A 21,576-nucleotide genomic window follows, 5' to 3' on the forward strand; every position below is an offset into this window, starting at 1 on the left:
GACTGCATTTCCCAGACCCCTTTGCAGTTTGGTGAGCCATGTGACCATGTTCTCTCCAGTGGGGTGTAAGAGGAAGTGAAGGATGCCACTTCCAGGCCTGGCCCTTTAAAACCTCCCATGCTCACACCTCCATGTTCTTTTTACCTCTGGCTGATTGGGATGTCACTTCCAAGGGCAACCTTGGAAGCCATACATTGAGAATGGTAGAGCTGCCATGGTGTGGATCCTTGGAAGGCTGTGTGGAAAAGAGCAAGCCGCTGACCTGAACGTCAGTGCCTAAGGATGTTGGGAGAACCAGAAGAAAACATCTGTGATGTGAGGCTGTAGCACTTGGGGGCCTGTAGTCCTGCAGTCTGGCCTAAACCTCATCTAACCAACGCAAGCAGAGACAGAAAGCCCCTGCAGAAACTCTGACCACATGCAGTATTAGGTGGTAGAGACACCTGGCCTACTGCTGAGTTCACTGTCAACCACTTCGGAGTGTCCCCACTCCCACCCATGGAGAGGTTAGGAATGCCTGACTCCTAACTCACTCCATCTGGGAACCAGGTCCAAGCTGGCTTCCTGACTGTTTCATTTTAGATCAGTAGATTCCTAGGGCTGGGAGACATCTGAAAGGTCATCTGATTTGTCCCCTGTCTCCAGATAGGGCCTCTTCGAAGCCATCTAGGGTGACCAAAAATCTTATTTGGATTTTTATATCCCTGGGAAGGAAGCACCACAAATGTCTGTTTCATACCTCCTTGCTAACTGTGTCAGAGGTCTTTACTGAACCCTAAAACACCAGAGCTGGAGCACTCCTTAGCAATCATCTCAGACAGTCTTTGTTTCACAGATGAGGAAACAGAGGCTGAGATCACACAGTTAAACAATGGTAAAGTCAGGACAAGAAGCCAGGGCTTCAAGACCAAGCTGACTACTCTTTCTAAGGTTCTATCTGCCTCCAAGTCTCTCCTGCTGTTTTCTCTTATTCTGTCCTAGAAGGAGATGAAAAAGTGCCAGGGTCCATTTAACCGTGTTCAGTCTTTCCAGGTTCTCCTGCACCTTCCCCTCCTCCTCCACAGGTTAAGCCTTTCCCAGCTGACATGACGCGTGCTTGGTTATTTCTCTTAGAAGGCAGAGAGGAGATTAGAGAGAGAGAGAGATCTGTGGTGCCCAAAAGGGAGGGACATGTCCCACGTGCACGTTTGCTCCTTGGGCTTTGGTAATGAATTGCAGACTCTCTAGTGGGATCTCTGAATCCACATGAGAAGCCATTAAACCTTTAAATGTTATTACTGGTTGCCTGGGAGGGCGCCCGTCCTATGTGAAATATACTCCGAGGAAGGGAGGGGGTGGTGGTGACCAGAACCTCTGAGTGCAGTGTCTTGGCTTGTTGGGGCTTGTCTGGCTGCGTCTGGACAGCTGGGTAGTTCTGCCTGTTAATATGAGAACACGATCCTGAGAAGTTGAGCTGGGGCCACGAGAGCAAATCAAGTTACTTACAGGGGATCATTGTATGGTACTTTCTTGGAAAGACCTGGAAACTCCATGTGAGAGCCCTGGCAAGTTGGGTTTGTCTTGTGGTTGTTCAAAACAAAATAAAACAAAATGAAATCGTTATTCCCCACTCCCCCTTTTAAGGTGAGGTTGTTTATACACAGTATCCTTTATGTTTTCTGCCAAGTGACTCACTTGGACTGAATCACTAGAAAGTGGGCCTAGATCCATCTGCAGCTGTCCTGGACACCATGATCTGCTCATGGCCCTGGAGGTGGGGGTCATGGAGCTCTGGAGACAGCAGAGAGGAGTGGAGAAATGGGGTGGAGAGCCAGGCCTGAAAGGGAAGTCCATACTCATACTTTTCTGAGCATCTGGTGGTCAGATAGGAGTCCCCAGTGGAACTGAAGAGATTCCCCAAGGAACTCCAGTGTTCATTTCAGTTGAGACATCGTCTAGATTATTGCAAATTCTGTATTATGGGACCAGAAGTAATAATGCCACACAGTCCTTTACAGGTAAACCTCTTAATCTTTGGGTCTAGCTTCAGAATTTTGAGTCAATTAGTTTCCCATTTTGAGCCCCTCTTTCTTCACCTAGAAGTAAAGACTCTTGCAGTCCCTAAAATTTAGACATTTATTTACTGGGAAGGGAAGGGATATGGACACAAATGGAACTTCATTTGCCAGGAAATGTTGTTTTCATTAAATCTTTGAATTTCTCCCCTGAAAGTTTTCATATAAAATTCAGTGATCCCTGTGTGTCCTTCTGTTTAATTTTTTGATCTGCGGCCCTTTTTCTGATTACGAGTTTGCCTAGCCGTGCCTGAATTCACAGTTTTCTTTTCCCTGCGGCCTGTTTGGGTGTCCGGGAGGTGACATTTCTGCCGAACTCTCGTGCGAGCCAAAGTTCACATCGGAGCAGTGGTCCGATGGGGTTGGAGTCCGGGCTTGAGAAGGCGCTGGGGGATAGGATGACTCTCGGGTTGGCCACAGGGCGAGGCGTTAGGCTTGGCAACAGCGAACCCAGCACCAGCCCAGAGGAGTAGTGGTAGTGGCGGGAATGGGGGTGGGGGTGGGGAGGGCAGTTCAAATGAGCAAGGGGCAGTGACCGCGCGCTGTGAGGAGCAGGGGAACAGGTTCCATTTCTCTCACATATCAAAGCACTTTGTACAATCCAGTTAGTGCAAATCACATCACCCAGTACCTGCTTTTTACCCATTTACTGTGCATTTAAGGACTTGGGAAATTCGGAGGACTCGGTTTTTCTGATTTTTTCTCCCAGTGGCAAAGTAGCAGTGAGGGGGGTGGGGAGGGCGTGTGTGAGTGTGACCGAAGTTGGCCAGCAGCGTGGCCCTCACCCCGCGGTCCCCGGCCGGCCCCCGCCCCCTTCCTGCCCTCTCCCCGCCCCCGGGCCCGGCCGCCCTCGGCCGGTGATGTCAACCCGAGGAGGAGCCGCCCGCCCGCCCGCGGCCCGCCCGGGCTAATTAGCATGTAGCGGCGCCGGGGCCGCCTCCGCCTCCGCCGCGCCCGCCCGGCCCCGGCCGCCCTCCCGCGGCTCCCCACAACTTTTGAGGCGGGGACTGCGCTCGCAGCCTCACTTCGCTCACTTCCCCAGCCCCGCGCGGCGCCCGCCGCCCGCTTCCCTCGCACCCGCGGCCGCCCCGCGCCCGCCCCGCGCGCCGGGCATGTGAGCGCGGGCGGGCGCCGCCACCATGGCCTCGCCGCCGCTCCCGCTCCCGCTCCCGCTGCTGCTGCTGCCGCTGCTGCTGCTGCCGCCGCCGGCCGCCCCCGGGACGTGGGGGCAGCCGCCCTCCCCGGCCCGCCGCGCGCCGAGCCGGGCGCCCCTCGCAGGAGCGGGGCTGGCGCGGCCGCCGGAGCCCGAGCCCGGCCCCGAGCGCGAGCCGACGCCGCCCACGCCGCCCCGGGAGCGCCGCGGGCCCGCGCCCCCCGGCCCCAGCCGCACGGCCCTCGGGCCGGCCGCCGCCACACGCCGGGGACGCTCGCGCCGGGCCCCCCAAGGCGGGAGCGCGGGTGAGTGAGAGCCGCGGCCGGGCGCCGGGAAGCCTCGGGCGGGGGGCGTGGGCGCGCTTCGGGGCCGCATCCCCCGCCCTAGGCCCCTCCGCGCGCTCGGTCCCGGCCGGCCCCCCCCCCCCCCCGCCCCGCTTACCTGGGCCGCTGGGGACCCCGGGGGTGGGCCGCGAGGGAGGGTGGCGAGCGGGGAGAGTGCTGTCCTGGACTCCATCGCTGGTGGCGGGACTGGGGGGTGTGACCGTCCTGTTCTCCCCCCATCCATGGAAGAAAACTTGTCTTCCGTGGCGTACCCTGGACCTCTTGCCCGACACCTCCCTTTAACAAAAAGAAAAGAACCTCCGCCCCAGAAACCTTCCAAAGGCGCTTCTCCCACCTCGGAGGTGGTAACATCTTCCCGTCAATTCCCCAATCCCAGTCTTTTCCTATAGATACAGAAATGGCCTCTCCAGATACAGAGCGTAACTTTCGAAGATAAATAACTGATATTTAAGGGTTCTAGCCTTGAGAATATTGTAAAGGACAAAGGATGTAGTTGGAAACACAACACTCTACTGGTTCTCTCTAAAAGCAGAGGAGGGACGGGGGCGGGGGGGGGGACAGTGTGGAGGTGGGGAGTTACAAGGGCAAACCCTTGTGAGGCAAAAGGTGACACAGGACTGCCCCTGAGCCTCCCCTTACTTTCCCAATGGGCTGCTGCTCCATACATAGCCCCTGCCTATCCTGCTCAGAAAGGGACCTGCCCCCTCTGCTCTGGACTTTTATCCAGTTCCTTCTTTAGATCTGGAAGAAATGCCAACGACCTAGGAATTCTAACTGTGACACCATTGTGACCTTGAGAATGTCACCTCTTTTGATCTCAGTTTCTCCATCTGTGAAATGGAAGTAATGATCCCTGTTTCTCCTAGCCTTCTAGTGATGGTGTGACAAAATGAAAGTAAAAATAAATGAAAGTGCTTTGACTAGTCAGCAACGTGGTGGTGTTAGCCACTGCCTTCCTGTGAGTGACACCAGGCACATGCTCTCTCTCAGGGTTACCTGGAAAAGCAAGGTTGCTTGCAACACTAGGCATTGATTTGAAGTTCACGTGAAGGTTGAGAAGATTTCATCTAACTAATTGGCACTTTAAGTTTCTCATATCACACACACTATCTCGCGTAGGAATTAGCTTGCTTCATTGAACCTAGGGATGCTTCCTCTAAATAAGGAAAATGTTTTAAAAAAAAATACACCTCCCAGGAAAAAGTCAACTCCACGTGCAGGAGTACTCCCTTCATTGCAGAATGCCTTGTCCTTGTGAATATCTAAGGCACTGGCACAAGACCGAGAAACTGAGTAACAGCAAGGGAAGAGAGGGGAGAGAGAAGCTATAAAAGACCTATCAGAGACCTACCCACTGTGTAACTTCAGATAACTTACAGCATATATTGTTCTAAGTTCCACGAGAAAGAATCAAGAACATAAAAGAGAACATTCCCTGACTTTCTCACACTAGAAAAGTAACTAAGGAACACCGCATAGTATTTTGTAAATTTTCTAAACGGAAAGCGGGTGTAGGGGATTGAGGCCATTTCGGAGGAGACACCCAGGAGCTGAAGGCAGGTTTCTCTGGCTGGGGGTCAGGCATTCTTAGCTGTGGGGCCCCAGCCTTGTTAGGGGTAGGTGGAAGGGATGCTAACTTGCAGGGACATGACTGGATAAGGCTGGCACTTGAGTCTCGTTCCTTCTCAAGGCTGGCACTTGAGTCTCGTTCCTTCTCATGGCTGGGACTCCTCACACGTCACAGAGAGCTGGGTGTTACACAGGGAGAGGAACAGTGGAGGGAATTAGCCTAGGGGACTCAGCAGGTAAGAATTGGGGCTGATCTCCTTTGCTAGTTGGGACATCCTCCCCTCCCGCCCTAAGTGACCCACACTTCTTCATAGATGTGGCAGGTAACACTGCTAGTCCTGGCTTTGCAACCTTCCCGTTGGATGCATTTTGGGAGCAGAGAGCAATGGAGGCTTTGGGTGCATGAGGCTCTGGAAAAATGCATGTGGGAGTCCCAAGAGCAGGTAGCAGGAGCCAGAGTAGTCCAAAATTTCTCTTACCTAAGCAGGTCTCTCCTGGCACCCCCACAAAGCCCACCCAAGATGCACCTGCTCTTCAGCTGATCTAAGGCTGGGCCTCAGGTGGGATGTTAGAACGGTGAGAGTAAGAAAGGAAATTGATTGCCTGTTAAAAACTGCTAGACACTAGTAACACGGCTGAGGATGCGAGCATGTCCTGTGCTTGTTTTCTGGTGGTGGCACAAACAATGTCACTTAGAGGGAAAAGGAAACAACGAACAAGAAATCCAGCAATAAGTGATTTCAGTGAGTCCGAGTTTCCTAATAACCTCTCAGGATTTTCTTCGGACCCTTTTTGATTGGCCACCATGTATCACAAAGTATAATCAGTCACTTCCCAAGGCAGCAAAGTCTCAACACTGAGAGAACCTCCAGAGGCCCTCTGGTCTGCACTGAGTCCCATGTGGGTATCTGCCCTCTCAGCACCCCTGACAGATGGCCATCCAGGCTCTGCAGTAACGTTTTTGTGTTTGGGGAGGTGCTCGCTCCTGCTGGTAATAAGCCCCAAGTCTTACAAATGATGTGCTTCCTTTGATTGTCCGGGAAACTGCTGCAGCCCCTTCTGCTCTGGGGATACAGGTGGTCAGTGCCTGGCATTCATGGCTTGGGCTTCTGGATACACAGGCATCAATGGCAGGGGCCAGGGATGTCCTTTTTTCCCTTGGGGCCATTTCTAGCCCTTTTCCTCTTGGCAGAGTGCGGGGGTCTCATTGCTGAGTAACCTCGCTTGTGTTCCGTCTGTGGGTTGTTTGCCAGCATTAGGCCGCACGTCCTCCATTTGCATACCCACCTATCATCCTGCTGGCTGTTCAGATTCATCGCTGGTGTTTGAGCTGGTGGAGATGGAGACGATGCCAAGTCCTAGAGATTTTCTTTTTCTTGGTGTGTGTATTAACAGCTTAGGGCTTCTGAGCCACAGTTCTGAGCGCTTAAGTTTATATGCCTTGATTTTTGTGCTCCATAGGCCATGCTTTAATTGTGAGACCTGCAGATGAAAGGGGAAGCGAAAGGCTTCAGTCCTAATGAAAATCAATGCAGATGGGAAGAACTTTCCCACCCAAAGGGGAAATGACGCTGAGTAGCTGAGCAGCTGGCCCAAGGAATAATAATCTTAGAAAAATGCAGCTCCCTGGAGTAAAGGAAGCGCTGTGAACCCAGCCCCTCCTGGACTGCTCCATCGCTGTCCCCTGAAGTGCTGTAACGTTTCAGGCCAACTAGCTTTAGCTGCTGGGAGAACCACTACACAGTGCAGCGAAGACGAAGGCCGGGCAGGAGGCAGCCCCGTAGGGAAGGGAGTGTGTGTGGCTACCTCTCCCCTGGCTGAGGCTGGCAGTGGTGGTGGTAGGGATTTCTGAGGAGCCCGCTTGCTTTGCTGGAGACTGCTCCAAATAGAAGGAAGGGTGTGGGGAAAGGGATTCTCTGTGGCGTGCTTGTGTTTAAAAGCCACATCCTTTTAACCTGGCAAGAACCCTCTTATTGCTTCCCTCGATGGGCGTGCAAATGCTGAACTGGTATTTTCTGCCCAAGACCTGACTGGTGCGGATAGAGGCAGAACAAAAGATATTTGGTGCCCAGCTGGGCAGTGACTGCATACCTAGTCCTGGGAGGCTGGGGAAGGAGTCTGTGCCCTCCCGGTGGTCCCGGTGTCTCCCAGCAGCCCTGCCCAGCTGGCTGGAAGCAGTGTTCTTGGAGTTGACTTATTGCTCTCTCAGAGACTCTCACAAAGCGAGCGAAGAACAGGTGGCGGTTGTGGTTCCGTTAGCCACTTATTGCCTTCTTCCGTGGCTTCCCTCTGCCCGCCCTGCTTTTGTGTGAGTGGGAAATACCAGGGACGGAGATCAGTTTGGGTCTGTCTTTGGACTTGAAGCCTTTGAGCACCTGTGTGGTCTGGTTGGCGCTTTCCCATTTAACCCTCAAAACAGTCCTGTGAGGGATAGCACTGCTCTTTTACAGCTATGGGAACTGAATCCTGGTGAGCTTGGATCACACAGTAAATGGAGGAGCCAACATTCAGACTGATTTGACCAGATTCACCTGTTGTTTCCATGGTATCGTGCAGCCCCGGTTTTCTCAGTGGCCCGATGGTTCTGGATCTCTAAGACCAGTGCAGTGTTCTGCTTCTTCTCTTCTCCGTCCCTTGCTCTTGCCCCTTGTTTTTGTTTTTTTGAGATCAGGGATGAGAGGCAGGATGTGGATATGACAGCAGTGATGGGAACAACCTGCTGAGTGGAGATCCAAACAAAAATTTTCTTTTGGAAATTGCTCAACACAAGAGCATAAGTCTGTATATATGTATAAAAATGGCATTTTATATAGACATTGTGAATTACACTTCATCTATATGCCAATCCATATGTTACTGATACCAGAGGTAGCTCTGTTAATTATCGCCCAAACTGAAATGAGTTGATGACATTCTTAATGGACTCTGCTGGGAACGTGGCCGGTGTTATGGGGCAGTTGGTATGAACACCCCCTCAACAGGAGGAGAGGTTGGATGGTACCCCATTCTGATGCTCTAGACTTGTTTTCTTTCTAACGTCTGTGCATGCCCTCTTCTACCCGTTCCCTGTTCATCTGGTACAGACAGAACAAAGATGTTTCTATCCTGGCTTCTCCCTCTTCCTTTGTGGGAGTGTGGCAGATGTGTCAGTCTGTGTCAGTTTAGCTAATCTGTAGACCCGAAAACACGGCCAAGAGCCCTTTCTACACATGAGGGGCTCTGCAGCTCTCCACCTGTGGAGAGCTGCAGAGCAAGTCGGTGGTGCCCCTCAACCCCGTCACCAGGGAGACTGTGGTGTGTTAGTGATCCAGAAGTGAAGAAATGTCACAAGCAGATCATGCCGACCCAAGGAATGGTGTGCAGAGGTGAAGAGGCTGCTGGGTGCCGGTAGTCCAGGCAGGAGGAAGGCGTGGGCTGGGATATGGATAGCACAGAGGGGGTAGGGTTTTGGCATCAGCAAAACCCCAAATACTGAAAAGCTTAAGACTTTTCAAATGGAGGTGATCAGTAGCCGGGAAGTCCGGGGAAGAGGACTTGGGAGACCTGCTAGGGTCCAGAGTCACTGGAGTGAAGACCAGACTGGAAAGGAGGATTTGTACCGATGGTGGAGGGCTCGAGAGACCTGCCTGAGGCATTTGTGTTGGTCACATCTTCACTGAGGAGCCCTGAGAGCCCTTGAGGAAGGAGCAGTATTGTGTGCTTGGCCAGTGTTCCTTTGTGCTTGACGCTGGGACTCGGGGATGAACCACGTGTGGGTCTCTGCCCTTCCTGCAGTCCAGGACTTAGTTCAGAAGTCTGAGAATGCTGGCAGGCGTTGTATCGGTATGATGGGAGGAAAACACTGCAAGCAAGGCATGGGCTAGAATGGGAGCGGTGGAAGTTGAGAGGGAGCGTTGCAAGGGCCATTTAAAAGAGGAAGGTGGGAGGGCCTGGGGACTGCCTGGCTGTGGGGATGACGAGGACAATGGCAAAGAGCTGGCTGGCCCTGCAAGAGGCTGCCTCCGTTGGAGGTGCTTTCACTGTAAAGCCTGCAGCCTGTCCCAGCGGAAATATTGTGCAGTCACAGACGTGGAACTGAACTAGGGGGAAGCCAGGGCCAGAGTCAGCCTGGAAGGGCGAACCTCAACAGCAGCTGAAGCCACTGGAGAAGAGGAGGCAGACTCAGACCCAGTGGGTCAAGAGCATCCAGTGTAGATGGTGAGCCAGGAAGCGGCCTGAAGGTGCAGCTGAGAGGGGGGCAGTCTGGAAGCTGGCCATGCATGGGCAGAGGAAGGTACAGATAGGTTGACATGAACCTGCCTGAACTTGCTTTCTCATCCAGGTATATCCAGGTTAAAGGGGAGAGGGAGCCAGGAAGAATGAGGCCTGAGGAAAGACCACTGGATTGATTCTGAGAACTTCAGGGGAGACTTTAAGAACACAAGAAGAGTTTGTTTACCTTAAGGGAGACAGCAAACGCCCACCACCCCGGATGAAGTTTAACAGGGACAAGAACTCTGAATTCCCACCCCACTCTGCCATCAGGAATTGGCAACAGGACCCTCTTGTTACTTGAATGAGAAACTTAGAAGCACTCGATATCCAGCTCCTTCCCTCACCCTCTGCATCTTTGTTTTGGTGGGGAAGGGGGACTCTTGATTCTGTTTTTCGATAGATATATCAGGGATCTGCCCTCACCATCTCCACTGTTCTGTTTTGCTCTCCCTGCTTCCATGCACACTCTCCCGCTGATCCGTGTTCACAGAGCCCAGAGCGATCTTCTTAAATGTAATTCAGGTCACCTTACTCTCAGGCTGAAAACCCTCCAAGGGCTTTGCATTGTACTTAGAATAAAATAAAGTAAAATAAAAATCCAGCCTCCCTGCTGGAATACCAGGACCTGACCCGCTGACTCTCTGGCCTCTTCTTTCTCTGACCCCCTTCTAGCCACACCAGATAGCTGTGTACACATGCCAGACTCCTTCCTGTCCTGGAGACTAGGCACACGGTGCCCCATGCCTATAGCGGAACAGCTCTCCAGGCAGAGGGAGGGAACAACCAGTGCAAAGGCCCGAAGGCCAGAACAAGGTTGCGTGTTTCGGGATTGGAAAGAAGGAAGGCCATGGTGGCCAGATCATGTGGGGCCATGAGAACCACAGTAGAAAGGTCAGATTTTCTGCTCAGCACCATGAGAGGTTTTAGCAGAGGAGTGATGCGGAGAGTAGACTAGGAAGGCAAGACAGGAAGTGAAGGTGGGAAGCCACAGCTAGTTTGTGCCTGACACACGGTAAGCATGCATAGTACTTGTTGAATAAATGACTCCTAAAATAGAAGCTAGGCCCAAACACAAAAGTTGGAGGTAGAAAGAACCATGCTTGTGGTAATATTTCTCTGACTGAGCAGCCCTCATGTTCTTGGATCATCAAACATGGGACGGGCAATACCTTCCTCACACTTTACCTCCCAAAGTGTTAGGACAGTGCACTGGACAGTCTTCCCCAGGTGAGGGAGGGGGCACAGGGACTGTCATCAGAGTAGAGTGGCCCGTGTCACTGCTGTGGTGCAGTGCAGGGTGCCTGGGCTGGGGTGCTGCTGTGGTAGGGGATCTCTGGAGTTAGGGGTTTTGATGTATGTCTCTGATGTGTTTGTCTTTTGCTTGCCTTCCTGCCTCCCTTGTTGCATTCCTGCCCGGGAGTTGTCAGAGGACAAGGATGCATCTCCCTGACATTTGCTTCCTTTGGAAGCCTGCCTTGCTGTCAGTCAACAGTGAGGCCATGAGGTGACATTTCTGACTTAGGATCAGGATGAAGTACAAGCATTATGGTATTTCCAAGGTGCATGGTCATCTTTGCCTTTTAAAAATCAGAACTTTTATTTTTTTCTGATTATGTTCGTTTTGTATATTTATCATATACAATTTGGAAGGTGTAGAAAAGTGAAAGTGCCAAATGAAATACCACCTATATGCCAACTACCAGAAATATATTAAAACATTAGCAGCTGTTATATTTCTCATTTACAAGGAATACAAAATTGTGTATGTACTTAAAATAATTTTTTTAATGTTTATTTTTTGAGAGAGAGACAGAGAGACAGAATGTGAGCAGAGAGGAGCAGAGAGAGAGGGAGACACAGAATCCAAAGCAGGCTCCAGGCTCTGAGCTGTCAGCACAGAGCCCAATGTGGGGCTCAAGCTCATGAACTCTGAGATCATGACCTGAACTGAAATCGGGGATTAACTCACTGAGTTACCCAGGTGCCCCTAAAACTATATATATATATATATACATATATATATGTATATATATATATTTTTTTTTTTTTAATTTTTTTTAACATTTATTTATTTTTGAGACAGAGAGAGAGAGCATGAATAGGGGAGGGTCAGAGAAAGAGGGAGATACAGAATCTGAAACAGGCTCCAGGCTCCGAGCTGTCAGCACAGAGCCTGACGCAGGGCTTGAACTCACGAACCGCGAGATCATGACCTGAGCCGAAGTCGGACGCTTAACCGACTGAGCCACCCAGGGGCCCCTAAAACTATATATTTTTAAAATAAGATACACAGAGGTGCCTGGCTGGCTCAGTCGGTAGAGCATGCGACTCCTGATCTTGGGGTTGTGAGTTTGAGCCCCACATCAGGGCTGACTTTTAAAAAATAGGACACACACACACATATAATGCATGTATATTTCCATATGGTATCCAGATGGATACTGTTCTAGTGTATTGTAACTTTTTTAAAGCTACGTCTTTATTGGATATATAACTGTTTCCAGTTTTTCACTATCATAAATAATGTGATGAACGTCTTTGTGAATCAGCTTTTGTATTTGTCTCTGATTATTTGCTTAGTGTTAATTCCTGGATGTGGAAAATTTTAAGATCCCTGACAATACTACCAAATGGTACCAAATTATTTCAACAGCATTGTGTGATCTCACAATGTAGATCTCACCACACTCTGTGTATCACCAGGGATTTTGATTAAAACACAGTACCCTTCTCCTGTCTTTCTTTTTCACCCAGATATCTTCAGATAGCGGTGTGTCTGTGTGTGTGTATGTTGGGTGTGGTCAATCACAGCATCTCTCTACTAACCCTATATCCGGAAGCTGCTGGGGCTCCACCTTATCCTCTGGTCTGAAGCAAGTTGAAGAGAGGATGTTTCAGTGGGTGACTGATTCTGCAGGGTGTCTGACCGGCAGGAAGTGTGGTGGATGCTGCTGGTGGAGGTGGGTTCCTCCAGAGCAGGCAGCAAGCTCTCCACCGTGTTGTGTCAGCGTGGCTACATCTGGGCAGGGAGGCATCCGAGCCAAGTGCTTTGGGCAAAGTGGCCAGGCAGAAGAGCAACACAAGTATTTGAGAAGGAACTGTCATGCAAAATTTGGGATGGAGCAAGAGAACACCACAGGGACCATGTAAATGAGAGCCATTGCATTGGCAATATTGATCCTTTAAATTTTGGCATGCTGGGCAAAATTAGATTTCAGTTTGGGGTCTATAAGAACATCTTGAGACTTCTCTTTATGTTCAGAGAATCCTAGACTCTCCAGGTTTGAAGGGAACTTTAAAAAGCTGTCTTTATTCATTAAATGGCAGGCTTGTTTCCAAAATAAGTAGGGAAAGGGGCTGTCACTCTTTTGCCTCATTTACCCTGGTTGATTTCCAGTCAGAGTCAGTAAATTTCACTTTGCTCTCAGAAACTTTTGGTCTCTTTGTTCAGGACATGATGCAAGATTCGAGGTCACCTTAGATTAGGAGATATGTGACAAATCCAGACACTTCCAATTGAGTGATATGACTGGCTGCATAGCCACAGGCGTGGTTTTTCCCGGAAAGGTTCTGGAAACCAGTGAAACAATTAGACAACCATGATAGTGGCAGAGCTCTAGTTGGGGCTGGAAATGGTGCTCTAGCAATGTGGAGTGGCCAGAGGTGGGGGCTGGTCCAGAAGGTTCAGGATCAAGTTTTGGCTCTGCCACTTAGACATGGGGTAACTTTGGGCATATTGCTTCCTTCTCCGGGCCTCCATTTCTTTATCTGTGAAATGACGGATTGGCCATCTGATGCCAAAAGCTTCATTCCTGAGGGTCCCAGCTTTATCCTGTGAATACCTCCTGACTTACCTGATGTTGATCTGAAGTGTGAGGAGACTCTACATCTGGCTTCTTAGCTCAGGGTCGGGAGCTGTGGCGCCTATGTGAGGGACGAGGAAGGGTACCTCACAGTGGGTCTTCATGTGCACCTGTGGGCCTGCTAGACCTCTAGCTCCTTGAGAGGAGGCACAGGTCATATTCATCTTTGGCCTTGGCCCACGGAGCATCTATCCAACTTGTGGCTGCCACCCACTGCCCAGGTGGTATTACAGCAGCACCTGCACCACCATGTGACCTAGGGCTCCTGTCATAAGATCTCTTAAGGAGCTAGAAAGGCCATCTCCGAAGTCTACAGAGACTGTTAAAAATGGACACATTCCTTTTGCTTTATACCTTGGTTCTGGGATACTTGAGCTTTACAGTATTATGCAGGCTTTCCTGTCACGTAGGAATGTTTGAGGAAAGCTAACAGGTCTGGTGGTATGGCAGGCAGGCTCTGTGCTCCCAGTTCCTGTGGTTGTGGGGGCCTCAGGGGAGGCTCTGATCTCATTGGAGACCCTGAATAACAGCAGCCTCCATGTCTCTTCTGGGAAGGAGCTGAGCTACTGGAAGTGAGGAGATGGATGTGATACCTTTGACAGACTTCTGCTCAATGTCTTTGATAAGTTGGGATAAGAAGTCCAGGGAGGAAGACAGGTGACAAGAAGAAGGTGGAGGCCAAGATCAAGCTCTCTAGCTGACCCTGTGCCATGCTGGGCCATGTGCATTGAAGCAGTCATATTGGAGGAGGGAATAGTGAAAATATAGGAGAGAGACGCCTGGTTGGAATCTGGTAGGATGTTGTTCTTTGTGCAAGGTCATGATTGGTGATTATCATGAATCAGGCTAGTATTGAAAACTACTCTATTTTCCTTCCCTGGGTGGTAGGGGGAGATGGAAACAGCTTCAACGTGGGGATAAATTTCACTCCTGAGCCTCTGGGGCCACCAGGACTTTCGTTGTGCCATGCAGTGAGACTTTTTCTGGGGTCATCTGTTGCTAGGATATGTATAAGAGCCCTCTGGCTGTGCAGTCACAGACCTGGGGAAGTCCTGGCTTGGGTGTCAGACAGCCTCAGTTTAAACTCCCAACAGTACCACTTGCAAGCTGTGGGACCTTGGTAGGTTACTCAGTCTCTCTGTGCCTTCAGTTTCCCATCTGTCAGATGGGCTATTAATGGGCCCTACTCAGGAATGTAAGGGTCATATAGCCTCTGTAAAACAGACTGCTTGTTGCTGGGCAGGAGAGCTCTATAAATACTGGCCACGATGATGCTCCTGAAACCATTGCCTGTTTATACTGACCTTTGGACTGATGACAACACCCTCTTCACCTCCAGGTTCAGTGGATGGGGGACAAGTTCTGAATGCAAAGGGGTCAGGTCTACTTTCCAAGGACATTTGCTACTTGGTCCCCCTCCCCTTCCCCGGGCCCCCCGAACCTCACTTCTTGGTATTCCTAGAACTTTCTCTCCATCCTTAGCTTCCAATGCAGGGAGGAAAGAGCACAATTTGAAGATTTTAAGTCAGAACAACTAAGTGCCACCTATCCAGCCCTCACCTGCAGTTATCTGCGGAGACCAGATTAATAATGCACGTGAAGCAGTAAGGATTCAATAAAAATGGTATGTGAGGTGTGGCTCCAAAGTAATAAACCTTTAAAATCAGTCATGCTAGGACTTCTGTTGTCAAAGGGTACTCTCCTTCAGGTCAGAATTTTTGGAGGTTATTGACACATACCTCAAAAAGCATTCGAAGGAGCTGGGAGCCCCCTTTAGAGCCGGTGCCTGGGCCACAAGCAACTCATTGGTGTTTCTTTGTACTTCTCCATCATCCTGGATCCAAAACGGAGACACCTATCTCGATCCCCTGCATCAGTCACTAAATTGGGCTTGGAATTTTTGTGTGTTTCCAGAATAATCCAAATCTATTATCAAGGGATGAAAATGTGTCCTTATTCAGTAAACTCAAAAATACTCCTCAGGCGCTGTTGAAGATTGTAGAGAATTTTAGGAAACAGTCTGAGGAGTAACAGTGTTGTTGGATTAAGTAAGATCTTAATGGGGTTTCTTTGAAGAGGACCATATTCATTGGTAGGTGAATTCCTGTGGTTGGTTAGGAATTATTTATAGTATAGCTGTGCCTTGTGGTAACGGAGTGCTGCTGTCTATAGCCACAGGCAGAGTTCGGGCAGAGAGATGCCAGTGGTGGCTCAAGAACTCTGACAGGGTCTTAACCCCTTTGCTTTCTAGCTGTGTGGCAGGGGGCAGCTGCCTAATGTCCCTGGGTCTTACTTTCCCTATGTTAGAAATGGGGCTAATGCTATCTATCCTGCTTCCTAGACAAGGCTTCCGAGGAGGAGCAAATATAATTATGACCACAAAGGCATGTTTAAATGTAGACACAGCGAGTAATTTGAGTCAGAATACAATGAACTTACTGTGCCCTGGGCCAGGCATCCCATCTCTGGGCCTGTTTGCATATCTGTAAAATGGCGAGGATACTCCCAGCTCCATCCACCTCACAGTGCTATCATAGGGGTGAGATGGAAACTCATCCTCGTGGACAGGCTTTGTGAACACGCACGTGCTGTGTATTTGGGAATGCCTCCGGCATTATTATTACTCTAAGTGAGGTGGCCTTTGTGGAGCAGGTAGATGCAGGGGGGTGTGTAGAAAGTAGGAGAGGAAGGGGAGAGAGGGACAGCATTCTGGGATGTCTCACTGGCCTGTTGTCAGTCCTCCATCTCTGTCCTCTCAGCTGCCTCTGGTCTTGGTGGCTAGCTCTTTCTCATCCTCTGTCCCACCCAACCAGTAGGATGTTCTTCACAGGCCTGCCCTTGGCCTTCTACCTGCAGCTCGGTTCAGTGAGTGTTTACTGAGTCCTCCCAGGAGCCACGGTCTCTCCTAAGGGACATAGAAATATGATCGAATATGTTATAATTGTACAACAAGTTAAAACAGTAGTCAAGAGGGAGCGAGTTCTCTCTGGAAAAAGCTTCTTGGGAGTGGTGTTCCCTGAGCCAGTTGTGAGAAAGCAGTCAGATTTTGCCAAGGCCCAAGGGAAAGGGAGCAGGGCACTTAGGTAGGGAGGTCCACAAAACAGAGGCACAGAGGGAAGACATAGCATGGCTTCACCTGTTTTCTCTGAGGAGGTGATACCCACAACTATCTTTCTTCTCTTCAGATACCCAGTCCGATTCCTTCAGCCACCTGCCAAACATTTGCACAGTTGTGCTTCACTTTCAACACAACAGATAATGGTTATAAATGCAGGCATGTCATCTCCCCCCTCCCCCCGCCCCCCCCCCCCCCCCCCCGAGAACCTGTCCTTCCTTTGCTTGTTTATGGTCCCGTTAATTTCTCAGTCACACATTCAGAACCTCAGCTGTCTTTGTCTCGCGGCTTTTTCTCACTCACATGGGATCACCACCGACTCTTCCCTTTGTCACTTTCTTTCTTCTTCTGAATCCTGTCCATACTCTTAATTCCTTTCGGACAGTGGGCAGCGTGGGCTGCCGGGATGTCCCCATTCGGGTCCTGAAACTGCAGTTTGGATCCAGGGGTCCTGGGAGACACCCTGGAAGCCTGCCTGAGGAGCCCTGCCTGTGTCTTTCTGGCTTTCCCTCTCAGAGTATGTTGCCATGTCTCTGTAGCTCTGTCTTCATCTTGTGCTTGCCATTCTTATCCTTCATTCTTTTTCTATTTCTGTATTATTATTATTATTATTTTAGATATTTTATATTGAAGGCCTTTGGAGTCAGACAGACCTGGGCTGGGATCCCAGTGTATTATTTGTGAGATCCTTGAGCATCTGTTTGATCTCTCGACACCTCAGTTTCCTTATCAAAAAAAATGGGGACAATAATGGTGCCCACCTGCCAGGGTTGTGGTGAGGATTAACTGGGACAGTCCATGTGCAATGCCTGGCATGGTGCCTGCAGCGTGTATCTGGGCTGCTGTCATTATCCTCATCCTCGTCTTCGTCGTAATGACACTACTCTGGCATTCTCCTCCCTAGCTTTACTCTCTCCTCCTCTCTCTGTAAGTTTCTCCCTTTCTTTCTACTCCCTCTATTTTATATCTTTTTCTTAACTGGCTATAGCATACAACTGACTTTAAAAATATTGGTTATATTTGAGGGGCGCCTGGGTGGCACAGTTAAGCGTGGTTTTGGCCCAGGTCATGACCTCACATGTGTGTGTGTGTTGGAACCCCACATCAGGCCTTGCGCTGACAGCCATCGGCAGAGCCTGCTTGGGATTCTCAATCTCTCTCTCTCTCTCTCTCTCTCCTTTTCTCTCTGTGTCTCCCCCACTCACACTTGTCTCTGTCTCTCTCAAAATAAATAAATAAACTTAAAAAATCTAAAATCTAAAAAATGTATATATATATATATATATATTACTTGTATTTGAATCAAGTGTCAAGTTTCCCAACTTAGTTGTAAAGGCCTATTGGTAAACCTTTCATTTATGTCTCTAAATAGGTTTTATATAGGCACCCCCACGGGCTCCCAGTGGCCCACGGTGAGAGCACCCCTTTCTGGGGTTGGTGGTGACAGCCACGGCCTCCTCCCTTCCCTTTCCCCACCTGGCCCTGCGGGCCCTTTGTGCTGCAGCATCGTTCCACTGTGTACATTTTCTAACACTGTAAGCCTTCCAGACAAATGATGTTTCTATGATTTCCTTAGAGTCCTGGGCCCCTTCACACAGGTCTACGGAACAAATTATGGCGGAACTTAACAAAAGTCAGGTGGCCGCATTTCATGTCATTCGACCTCCCCGCCTCCCTCCCACCTCCCCTCTTCCTCCTCGGAACCAGGATGTTTTTCCTTGCCTTTTTATTGTTTCGTCAAGCTGGCAGGCCTCCTTTGGTGGGGCTCTGCCACCGGGCTTCCTCTCTGGGTGTGAGTGAATGTTAGGGTGACAATACAGGAGACAGGCCCACTTCCCTGCCCACCCCCCCAACTTCGTCTTCAGGCGCCACAGGGAGCTGCCCCTTAGGCCCCCTTCTCAAAACCACCTCTGCTGAGCCACCTCTCAGCCCCTCCACGGGCTGTTTATCTTTCAAAGAATGAGAGGGGCAAAGAAAACTGAGGCACCAGATAGATAAATGCCTACAGGGACAAGATAGCCTTCCCACCCCCCTCAGACAGCCTTTTTGTTTACTGATTTAATTGACTGGGAATCTTCTGTTATGACCCTTGGGCTATTTTTCAAAGCCTCCTTTTTTTTTTTTTAATCCTATGGAATTATTTTTAAAGCAAGGAACTTGAGGTCACATCAGAGTCCTTCACCTTCCTCTCCTGCCTGGGGTTAGGCTGCTTCCCTCCTTAGCACTCTCAGGCTACCTCAGAGGTGATTCTGTTTCTGGAAGCCTGCGAGACCCCGGACTTTGGGGAGGGGGCGAGGGGGAGGGTCCTGGCCAGCCCCACCCTGGGTCATGGGTCACAGCTCAGTCCCACAAGCCTGCCTTTCTCCCCAGAGGATACTCAGCTAGACAAAAGCAGACTCTCACAAGGAGGAGAGGATAATATGCCTTGTAAATTTTATACTTTTCATTACTAGACGCTGTTCCTGGGGGACCTGTTTTTAAAAATCAGATCATTGGAGGGGCGCCTGGGTGGCTCAGTCAGTTAAGGGTCCCACTTCAGCCCAGGTCATGATTTCACAGTTCGTGGGTTCGAGCCCCGCATTGGGCTCTGTGCTGATGGCTCAGAGCCTGGAGCCTGCTTCGGATTCTGTGTCTCCCTCTCTCTCTGCCCCTACCCCGCTCACGCTCTTTCTCTCTCTCCTTCAAAAATAAACGTTAAAAAAAATCAGATCACTGGGTCTCAGGTCCAAACACTTCTTAATGTGTATGGTTTTTCTTAGGGCTGCTCCTTTCAGGGCAAGAACAAGGAAGGAAATGAAACTCCCCGAGAGCCCTGGACAGTCCAGATCGAGGGCTGCCTTTTGTTCACACAAACTCATTTGGCTCCTAAACGTCCTCCACCCAGAATCATTACATCCGCAGTAGTGTTTCAAAACACAGCCCTGAGCAGCCGCACTGAGTAGGCGGCTGCCCTCTGGTGAGGTTGCAGCAACCTTCCCTCCATGTCCCCAAGGTTCCTGTCTACCCCCACATATCCCACCTACTGGCCATCCGGCAGGAAATCCCCCTGGTTTGTTGGATTCCTGGGGTGAAGGCCGTGATCTGGAGAGACAGTGCAACCCTGGAAGGGAGGATGGGATTCTTGTCCCAAACCTGCACCCAGGATACCTTCTCTGCCCAGCTCCCTAGCTTCTCTGCCTACCAAACTTCCAGGATACCTTCTCTGCCTAGCAGGGCCTCTTCTCACACCCCCATGTCACTGACATCCGCATCACAGGAATTTATTAACCCCATTCAGCTCTCTTGGAAGCGATAGGCCCCTTGAGGCAGAATCCACAGTGTCTTGTGTGTGGTTGATGCTCAGTAAATATATTTTCTATCTATTTTTAAGGGTACAAGTTATTGGCATTGAGTACATTCACAGTGTTGTACTACCATCACCACCATGAATTTCCAGAACTGTTTCATTATCCCAAATGGGAACTCATTAGGTAATGACTCCTCATTCCTCCCTCTCCCCAGCCTCTGCTAATCTCTATTCTCCTTTTTGTCTCTATGACTTTACCTATTACAGGTACCTCATGTAAGTGGAATCATAGAATATTTGTTCTTTTGTGACTGGCTTTTTTCACCTAACATGACGTCTTCAAGGTTCATTCATGCAGTGTATGTCAGATTTCCTTCCTTTTTAAGGCCAAGCGACATTCTCTTGCATGTATGTAGCACATTTTGCTCATCTAGTCATCCATCAATGGGCATTTGGGTTGCTTCAACCTTTTGGCTATTGTGAATAATACTGCTGTCAACACGTGTGTACAAATATCTGTTTGATTCTCTGCCTTTAGTTCTTTTGTGTATGTCCCTAGCAGTGCAATGGCTGGATCATATGGCAATTCTATGTTTAAGTTTTTGAGGAATGACCAAACTGTTTCCTACAGTGGCTGTGCCAGTTTATATTCCTACCAGCAATGCACGGAAGTTCTAATTTCTCTTAAGTTCTCATCAACACCTACTTTCCTTTCTTTTTCTTTTCCTTTTTTTTTTCCTTGATAATAGCTGTCCTAATAAGTATGAAAGTAAACAGTCTTTTGAATTTATAAATGCCACCCACTGGACGTATTATGGACCTAGAGCTATTATTGTCCCTCTTGGACCCCGGTCCTGTCTGAGGGTCAGATTAGTTCGTTGCTATGGTCCCTAAGGGCAGGGGTCACTTTCAGAGAGGGATGGGGGCACCAAGGACAACCCAGGCAATTTCCCGACTTTGGCCAGAATGCATGATGCAAAGCACTGGATGTTAGCTAGCGAAGCAGGCTACATGCCATAAATTCGTTTGGGAAGAGTTGGCTGAGCTCCTGTCTTCTCAGTCCTCACTGGCTTCATTTGGGTGTGGTTAACTAGGAAAGACACCAGAAAGAAAGGGCTGGGCTCTGGTCTCCATCCTGCCACTTAGTTCTGGGTTATTCTAGGCATGTGACCTTAGTACTGAGTCTTAGCCTTCTGTTCCTAAAATGGGGTAAGAATTCCTATCTTGCTTGCCATGCAGAATGTCAGGACAACAGGATAATTTAGCCCCCTGAAATTATCAAGTAAAGAAGCGCTTTGCAGATTGTAAACATGTGGGATTTCTTAATTTGATCTCTGAGAATAGGGGCAAAATTCCATCCTCCTATAAAGTTCCAGTGGACAATGTCCTGCTCCTCTTGTGGTTTACAGCCATCTACCATACCAAAAAGGGGATTAAAAAGGGAGCTTTTTCATTTCAGTTCTAGTCCTGTGTGAGCAATCTGAGGAAAATCTCTAAAAATTATAAAGAAATTCACTGTCGTTGGTATGAGAACCCATGCTAGCACATGCAGTCATGTGGCTAGAAAGCACCCAGCTCTCCCATGTGTTCCCCAAGTTGAGGGATCCCAGGAAAGCTCTGAGGGGGAGCCAGAAACAGGGAATTCACAGCTGGGGGAGGGGGGGAGTCAGTGTCTTACTTTTCCAGAACGTTCTCTCATGAGCCTTAACCCCTAACAATCTGAGTTTCATCTTCTCTTTGCCACGTGACACTCCGGAAAGTCCCGGGGACTCTGGTTGACTATTCTCTGGCCTTTCCACAGGCTTGGCCCCTGCCTCTCTGTGGTGTCTCGGCACTCATTGCCTTGCTGGCTCCTATTTCAATTCATCCTATCCTTCCCTGGTCCTCTGTGTCTCCTTCACTGACTCTTCCTCTCCCTCTGATTCAAGGTCCCCCTTA

The 21,576-nt window shown here is 49.8% G+C and overlaps 1 protein-coding gene across 2 annotated transcripts in view; it reads left to right on the plus strand.

Annotated features, from left to right (window-relative positions):
• Positions 1–3,079: 3,079 nt before the first annotated feature.
• HEG1 (heart development protein with EGF like domains 1) overlaps positions 3,080–21,576 on the plus strand; it is a 91,149-nt gene continuing 72,652 nt past the window's right edge. For both annotated transcript variants that reach the window (XM_058731092.1, XM_058731093.1), the window contains exon 1: positions 3,080–3,512. In XM_058731092.1, the coding sequence (XP_058587075.1) occupies positions 3,194–3,512 (319 nt within the window). In that variant the 5' untranslated portion in view covers positions 3,080–3,193. The remainder of the gene's footprint in view (positions 3,513–21,576) is intronic.

The sequence above is a fragment of the Neofelis nebulosa genome, chromosome 5, assembly GCF_028018385.1.
Source record: "Neofelis nebulosa isolate mNeoNeb1 chromosome 5, mNeoNeb1.pri, whole genome shotgun sequence".
Lineage (NCBI taxonomy): Eukaryota > Metazoa > Chordata > Mammalia > Carnivora > Felidae > Neofelis > Neofelis nebulosa.